This window comes from Haemaphysalis longicornis, unplaced genomic scaffold, assembly GCF_048455015.1.
Source record: "Haemaphysalis longicornis isolate Haplotype H1 unplaced genomic scaffold, Haemaphysalis longicornis Haplotype H1 scaffold_28, whole genome shotgun sequence".
NCBI classification, from domain to species: Eukaryota; Metazoa; Arthropoda; class Arachnida; order Ixodida; family Ixodidae; genus Haemaphysalis; species Haemaphysalis longicornis.
This window is the reverse complement of record NW_027526329.1, coordinates 1626028-1635000: the sequence shown is the minus strand read 5'-3', so window position 1 is coordinate 1635000 and position 8973 is coordinate 1626028. Positions and strand designations below refer to the sequence as shown.

General features: G+C 42.5%; 1 protein-coding gene across 1 annotated transcript in view; it reads left to right on the top strand.

Moving 5' to 3' along the window:
• The window catches only part of LOC144172965 (calcium-activated chloride channel regulator 3A-1-like), a 133290-nt gene that overhangs the window by 56095 nt on the left and 68222 nt on the right, over nucleotides 1–8973 (top strand). The window contains exon 6 of the mRNA XM_077701558.1: nucleotides 8157–8271. Coding sequence (XP_077557684.1) covers nucleotides 8157–8271 — 115 coding nt within the window. The remainder of the gene's footprint in view (nucleotides 1–8156; nucleotides 8272–8973) is intronic.

Here is an 8973-nt window from a genome sequence, read left to right as displayed (position 1 = left end):
AGTGCGACAAATGGTGCCTAGGGCCTCAGCGGGAGTAAGTTGACTTGTTCTTTGCATCTAAGATCGTGTCTCTCATTAACTATCCTTTTAAGCCTATCATGAACAATACATCAAATTTACAACTCTTTTTAAACAGGCCATCTCTTTTCTTACCTTTCTTTATCACAGTAAGGAAAAAGGCTTCTGCATTCAAAGTCCCCCTTTCAGACACGCACAGAACGCCCATCCATAAATTCATTTCACCATGACATCTGCCTCCAATATCATGCGACTTGCCATTCACGCATGTAAAAAATAGGATACCCCGGACTGGGATACTGTAACACTTCGTGTTCATGTAATACAAGTACAGGGGCGCAGAGGCTTCAGCGACGCGTCGAAAACTGCTTTTACTGTCTCTTGTGCAGCGCACGGACCAAATTTTAGCGTTAGTAAAACAGTGAATTTTCATAGCAGTATTTACACGGCAGAAGCCTATGGCATCTTACTCGTTTTAAATCACGTCATCAAGCATAAAATTCGCAAATTCATCATGTGCACATATTCCCTAATCATTCTGGGAGGTCGTCTAAAAGCGATGAGATCAATGTTCTTTTAAAGGTTCTAATGACGGCATATGGCTCAAACATTGACATAACTATTTCTGCGTACCATGTCACTGTGGAATCCCTGGCAATGAGACCTCCTATCAAATGGCTGGTGCTGCTGCTTTCATGAACACAGTTGACATAACAACAGTATCTTACACCGACCTAAGACACACAACAGACGGCAGCTTCGTAACACATAGCAATTACACTAGGGTGAACAAACACACAGGAAACTGATAGTGAAAAAATCCCAATTGGGACGCCACACAACTGACTCGCACAACAGGTACACTGAAGTCGTCCTGGCTAGGCTGCGTATAGGCCAGACACATGTAACGAACTCTTACCTGCTCACTGGATCTCAGGGACCCATGTGAAGCAAGTGTGGAAAGGGCCTATCCTTAGTACACATACTAATCACATGCAAGGCACTTGACACATACCGACAGAAACATTTTCCTGAATTATACAGACGACACACTCCACCGCGCCCAATATAATTTTTAGCCGACGAACCAATGTTTTCCAGTGAACGTGTTCTTAAGATATTAGCTCAGGTAAAATTTCTGCAGCTCTTGTCATACCACGTGTAATCATCCTGGCCCTCTACACCACCCATCTTCATGTCTTTGGTTTTGCGTCACTTTTACTCTTACGTACAGGTTTTAGCATTTGTGGTATCATCAAATATTAAAGCACTTCTTCTCTGGCGCTGTTTGCCCTTGTTCATCTTGCGCCATGAAACACCAACGATCATCATAATGATGTGCGCCGAAACCTCGACCTCCGGGCGTCTCTGTTGTCGCCAAGCGTTAAATGTAACTCTTAGAAAATGATTTTTGTGTCGTTTACTACAGAAACTGTAAAAAAATTAGGGGTGTTCATGGGGCCATTGGTCGTGTGGCCGTGGGGTGTCCATGTTGGGCAGGGCAACTTTCTTCAGAACAACATGCCTAAGATTGCATGGATTTTCGTGCAGGTGTTTTTATTGCCAAGCCTTGTCCGCTGACTTTTACTGCAGGGTCATCCCCGGGGCATGCGCCGTGGGATGGCGCTCCAGACAAGTGGAAATCACCTTCGATATCGCAGCTACGCACCTTCGTGTGCAGTGCACCACGTCGTTGGTTTCAGTAAGGGGTGACTTCTGTAGAGCCGAGTATAAAGCACCAAGATTTCGTCTTCCGACTCAGAGGGCACGGCAACATTCCTCAGAACAACATGACTAAGCTTGCATGGAGTGTCGTGCAGGTGTTTCTTGTTGTGACGCCTGGTCCGCTGCCTGATACTGGACGGCCATCTAACTATGGGCATGCGACGCTGGATTGCGCTCTAGACACATGGAAATCCCCACCGGTGTTGCAGCTACGCGCCTTCGTCTCCAGTGAACCACGCCGTTGGCTTCAGTCATCAGTGACGTGAGCACAGCCGAGTATAAATCACCAGGAATTTGCCTTCTGCCTCACAGGGCACAGCAACGTTCTTCAGAACAACATGCCTAAGTGTGCAAGAATTGTCGTGCAGGTGTTTCTTTTTGTCAAGCCTGGTACTGTGCCTGACATTGGACGGCCAATTCACTCCAGGCATGCGGTGCTGGGTCGCGCTCCAAGCACGTGGCAATCACCATACAGTTTCATACCAATATGTTGTACAGCAGACTCCCGATAAACGGAACTTCAAGGGACCGGAAATATCAGTTGCTTTTAACAGGCGTTGCGTTTACTGAGAGAGATGTTCTCAGCTGCAAATTTATGTGCGTACACACTTCTAAGGGCATTTCATTGAACGCTAATGACTAGAATGTGACTGTAGCTGATAGTTTTCAGAAAGAAAGAAAACTACAAGAAGCGTAGGCACAGCATTCAGAAAGTTGATTTGGAAACAATGAGTCCCTGTGCACTACAAAATGCGTCAATTATTTGTGTTTGAGTCTTTGCAACTGCATCTTCACGGAGGATAGATGCCTCAACTTCGCGAGTGCTTACGAGCCACCCAATTGAGGAGACGGCAACGTGGTACTGAATGACGAATAGCACAACGATGGCACGAATGAGGCGATACGAGGTGAGCCTTTTTCGGCGTCTAGAATCGAGACCGAACGACTGGAACAAGAACTGCTATGTTGCATTCGTTGCGCTAACACGGCTAACCACTTACGAGACGAGGCTTACGAGGCCAGCAAGGCTAACAAAGCATGGAGGGAGAAAAAAAACAAGAACGAAAGAGCCGGAACCGTAAAAAGCTGATTCTCATACCAGTGAATTTCACAAGAACTTCCATTTGTGGTTCCGATTACACGGTGATGCGGAAATTTTAGTTCCCATTACGGAGAGTTTTTTTAGGTTATCTGAATACAAAACCAACCAAATTCCAGGCAACTGTTCCGTTTAAGCGGCAATTTCGTTTAAGCGATTTTTGTTTATCGAAATTCTATTGTAGATGGAAATCTGGCTCCACTGCCTAGGCGGGCCATGCTGGAGCAAGCGATCTGTCATGTACCAGGCAGGCACATTCCACTTGATCTTGGCATGGCTCATTACAGACTCGAAAGTTGCGTTTGGCTGGAAGAAAGCAGTGATATTACTGTGAAATGTCAGTAAAATTTAACTTATAAAATGGAAGCTCCAAAATTATTTATTTGCCAGTGATTATTTAGAAGCTTTTTGCGAGATAAACAGGAAAACGATGTTACCTTTTTTGTTTATTTTGGCTTAAAAAAAGCCATGTCGCTACCCAAGCCAAACAGGCGAGGACTGTCTAGGTGCGATGCGGACGCCCACGACGGGACGGGACGTAAGCGACACATTTCCCCCAAGTATATATTAGTTTGAATCTCTGTGGAAATCATCATCGGTATCGCAACTATGCCGCATCATCTGCAGTGAACCACGCCGTTGGCTTCAGTCATCGGTGACGTTAGAGGAGCCGAGAATAAAGAACCGAGATTTCGCCTTCCGACTCCGAGGGCACGGCAAGGTTCTTCAGAGCAACACGCCTAAACTTGCACGAATTCTCGTGGAGGTTCGTTTTCACAATCATAATTAATCTATTCTTACTCGTTGCGACGCGCTTTTGATTCTGCCGTGCCCTCGGCGATGTGCCCAAATTGTTTACTATTGCTGGTCTGTTTTAATGATTTTGCGGTGTGGAGATGTGGAGAGCAGCCCTGGTACAGAATTTGACGAACTCACCAATACAATACTAGCAGAACTGAAGGAATCTAAAGAGGAAGAAAAGAAACGCGACGCCATACTTTTAGATATTACCAAAAACTTTCCAAACTAGATAAAGTGTAAATGTATCAAAGGCGAACGAAGAACAAAATAAAGAAGCTGGAGGGAAGAATAGAGCGCGTAGAAAAGGCAGAGAGTACAAGACAAAAAGGTTGTCGATAACGAAGATTGTTCGAGAAGGAATAATCAGGTAGTAGTCGGCATAAGGAAACAACCAGACGAAAACAGAGAAATTCCGGTAGATAGTTATTTCTAAAGTTTTCCAAGACATCCTAAACGTCACAGGTACTTCCGTGAATCGCATTCATAGATTTGGGCGGGTGAGCGAACAACGTCGAAGGCGGTCATTTTACGGTTGTAAAATGGCAACGACAAACTTGCGCTTTTCAAGAAGTGTAGCATACTAATAGATTCTGGTGTGTCAATATCTCACGACTACCCGCAAGCAACACTTCAGGTATGAAAAAAGTTTTGGAAAATCAGTAAAAGACAACAGACGTCCCTTGATAAGACGTACGTTGTTAATGATAAGCTCTACATAAATGATGACATCTACGTATAAGACGGGCGTCAAAACCGCAGGAAAGTGCTGCACAGCGCTGCGCGCTTAGGCGATGGACATCGCGATGAAGTTCAGCGCATGAGCGGCTTCGTTTGATAAACTTTAATGCACAAGCGCGCCTCATAAAAAGAACGGTTTGAACACGTCCTCCTATTCTATGATCTTCACATAGCCGTTATTTCAGAAACCTCGTTGCACCCTGACAATCCAGGTAGTTGGAAGGTTCCGCCTTCATATAAGTGTTATCGCAAGGATCGTAAAACAAAAGGGGGGGGGGTGGCAGAGAGGGAGGTGGCACTGCACGTTTTTGTCAGACGTCGTGTGCCTTCGTATCAATTGCCTGAAATTGATCTCTACCACGATAATGTAGTTTCCAAATGTGAATTTTTTGGCAACCACATCATCGTCGTAGGTCAGTACAGACCACCAAATGCTGAGCCCGATTTTTTGTTAAAACTTCACGACCAGCTAAATGAATACTGCAACCAACCTCTTTTAATTATTGTGGACTTTATCCTGCCTAGTATCGATAGGCAAACGCTCAAGTGCGGACCTGTGGACATGCCGAATTCTGAAATTTTTATTGACATCCTCTTGGCGTTCAATCTGAGTCAAACCGTCTTGCTTCCATCTCAGACGACAACCAGAACGTCTTTCATCCTAAACCGTCTGCTCCTCAACTGTAGGTGATACCACCACGAAGATTTGTGAGGGAATTTCAGAACCTAGGTTGGCATATTTTACGTCATTACTCCCGCGTCCATTCAACCCACCTCAAGGCAAATATATTATTATAGGGCAGGTCACTGCCGCAGATGATGTTAAAATAAGACGCCATTCTTTAAAAATAAGACGCCATTCTAAAAGACGCCATTCTTTAGTTTGATGATAGGGATGATTAATACATTGCGGGCAAAGTTAAAAGTTCACTGTTGTTTCTGTATACAGCATTTCATTCCAGATAAAGTAAAAAAAAAGTTCGCAGGATGAATCTGCGGACAAATAGAGAAGTAATTCATGTATAGCGCAAATTAAAACGTTTGCGGAAACCATTCAATGCAGCTCAAGTAGACGTTTTTGAGTTACAGGCTACATTAAAGTCGGAATTACCTGCTTCCAGAAACCGCTACTTTAATGTAACAATTAAACGTTTTATATCTGAATTTCCCCCAGAATTCTGGCAATTTTCATCGAACTGCGGTGGCACGAGGCTTGATGAAATCCCCAAAGGTGATCGTGTACCTTATCAAAGAGAAATGGCTGAGGTGTTTAACGAGAACCTTCAAATTGTGTTTTTTTTTTGTCGGATCATTTATACGGTGATGTTTGTCAAAATGGTGGTTGTGGTATCATTCGGATTTTTTTGCCAAGTGTCACCGAATGGCTTTTGCGATTAGATCAGAAAAAATCGACAGGCCCTGACGATGCCCCTCATGCATTTTTAGGACGTTAGGCTACACTGCTAGCCAGGCTCCTTGTAGGCAGTTTTCAAAACTCCGTTTCATCTGTTGCGATACCGGATGACTGGGGCATTGTACGTGTGACTCCTGTTTATAAAATGGGTAACTCTCTCAATTTTTTGGAACTATGAGCCCATCTTTTACCTGTCATTGTTGTATATTGCTAGAAAATATTATCGCAAAATAACTTATTAACTTTTTACAATATCAGAATATTGTAAGTGAACACCAACACGGTTTCCGACGAGATCCTTCTACTACTACAAATTTATTAAACACCATTAATGAATTTACCAATGATTTAAATGCTGGTAGCCAGGTTGACTATCTTTTTTGATTTCTCGAAGGCCTTCGATAAAGAACCACATTAAAAAGCAATAACTAAACTGAAGTCAATTGGTAGTCCTTCAGATATAACAAATTGGGTCATATCTAAGTAACCGTAAAGAGTACATAGAGAGATAAGGATGGCATTCGCATCTTTTAGAAGTTTTTTGCGGACTACCGCATGCGTCTATACACGGTCCAGTTTATTTATATCTATATTATTGATTTGTTTGTGATAATACATCACGGCTTACCGTTTAAATTATTCGCACTCGACTGCATTTTTTTTTCAAAATAATCAGTTCGACAAAGATCAACAAGTTTTAAACAGAAATATTCGTCACTTTGAAACTTAGTGTACGGAGTGCAACATAGTATTTTTCTAGAAAAAAGTGCTCACTCATGTGACACCAAAAAAATCAACGTTTCATTTCAAATGCGCTCTAAAAGGGTCGCAGATTAGACAAGTGGAAGAATATAAATATTTTTGTGTAACAATTGCCTAAAGCCTCAACTAGACAACCCATGTAGTAAACACATGCTTTTCTGCACGTAAACTCTACGGTTTCTGAAGCATCTATTAGCTAATTTCGCCAGTTCCTTAAATCTTAAAGCATACAAAACAATGGTAAGACAGTTTGTTGAGTACGCCTCCGTAGCATGGGACCCTCAGACAAAAACCAATATACAGAATATTGCAAACAATTCAGTGACTAGCATTTCTGTTTATTTGCATTAGGTACAGACATCGCGATTCCCCATCGACGACGTTGCAGCTGGCAAATGGTGAACCTCTTGAGGACAGAAGACGAGCTGCGTGACTTGACTTACTCCATCTAATGTATTTTTAAAGTAGAAAAAACTGCCTTATATTTACTTAGTAAAAGATCTTTCCAGTTGTTCCCGTCACAAACACAGCTGCAGCATTCAAGCCAATCCTAAAAAGTACTAAAGTTTACAAAAATTTTTTTTCCCGAAATGAATACCTGAGTGGAATTTCTTCCCCAGAAGCTCAACTCACGTACTTTTCCAACGTAAAATGCGCATTGTTTCTTGACTTTCACAATAATTCCTTCACTCAATAACATGTTGTGTGCGTAAGAGTGTGGTGCTTTGATTTTGGGTTGTGTTGCAGTCTGTACTCTGCTAATGACATGATTTTTTACCTCTGATGTATGGTAGTAATACATTTGTTGCAAATTTATGTACATTTGTTGTACCTTTAAACGTGCTGTACCTTTCCTGCTTGGACCTTAAATGGTTCGCAGCACATGATAAATAAATAAATAAATAAATAAATAAATAAATAAATAAATAAATAAATAAATAAATACACAAAAAATACATAAATAAAAATATAAATAAATAAATAAATACACAAAAAATAAGTCGTCTGTTCGACAGAAGCAGCTCTTGCCAAACACTCGCCGCCGTTCCTCACTGTCCGTCCAACTTGAAATCGAGTACCTGTGCAAGGGGTTGAAGGTCCCGACATGTCCCCTTGACGTGGGTGTCGCTTGCCCCTTCTGGCTTTGTCACCCACTTCCTTCTTGCTTTCCGTGTGAGCGGAGCTGGGTACGGCAACTCCGAACGTATTACAAATGGCTGCCGTGCGCTGCTATTCGTACAAAGGCATCTTAAATATCTGCAGCTTTCTAATGCAACGACTGCACAGACAAATGTGCAAACAAGAATCTAGTGTGGCAATTCATCAGCATGTTTTATGTCGTGCTACCAGAAATAGATTCATCTCATTTCACTAAGAGCTTCAAGTTGAGACACTGATCCTCACGTAACATGTTTCTGTGTCACAAGACACAACCGACAACAGCTGCTTCATACTTCTCCTGCACTTATTTGAATTTCTGGAAGTGTTATTATTTATCAAGCAACTTTATACGTTTGCACTGGCTTTCTTGAAACATTTCTATTTGAATGCTTGAGTGACAAAGAGAGTATCAGCATTTTCCTACATTCGTCTTTTCAGTCTACCGACGCCGGATATGTCGAAGCGGATTCACGTGAAATTTCAGGAGAAGCAAAAGAAGAACGACCTTGGCCCGCGCACTGTGCTTGTTCTGGATGTATCTGAAAGGATGGGGGTAAGCATTATTTTTCTATCGCTCCCGAAGGTTGAGCACGGAGGTATAAAACAACGTTCGGATTTAAAAGGTGGGGGAGCTACTTCGCGGACTGCAAGAAACAAACCCAAAACTAAATGATTGATCAAGTACATAATCCCGTGTTCTGAAATATTCTATCTTCGAGTGTGAGAAGTTTTAGTCGGGGCAAATACCCGATGATAAGATGAATATTGCGGACAAACCGATATACTAATGTGGCGGGGGGAGAGGGGGACCTCTGTTGGGGCCCGAATACTATTTTGAATTATTTAGGTGGCTTTCTTTGGCGCAGGGTCTGGAATCGTCTTATGTAATATGTTTCATATCAAAAGCAGCCTTCAAGCTTGCCATAAATTCCGCGAGCCCAGTATATGGTCAATACCCGTGCTTAGCAGTTATGTACTAAACAGTTTCGTATAAATTCGAGAGTTCTCGCTTTCAGAATATACGAGATGAAACGCGTGGGAATACATCGACGGCTTCCAAGAGGAGGCGTTTCCGCTTTTCTTGTGCGGGTGTATTTATTATTTCAACGTCAGTGGCTTCGCAAAAAGCTTGATACGGGGCACCGAAATTTGCAAAGTGTAAGGTTGCTTCTCTTACGCAATTCAGCTTGAATATGCAACACCAACTCAACCAACAAATCAACCGGTACACAAGCTATAGTAGACCCGCTTGACG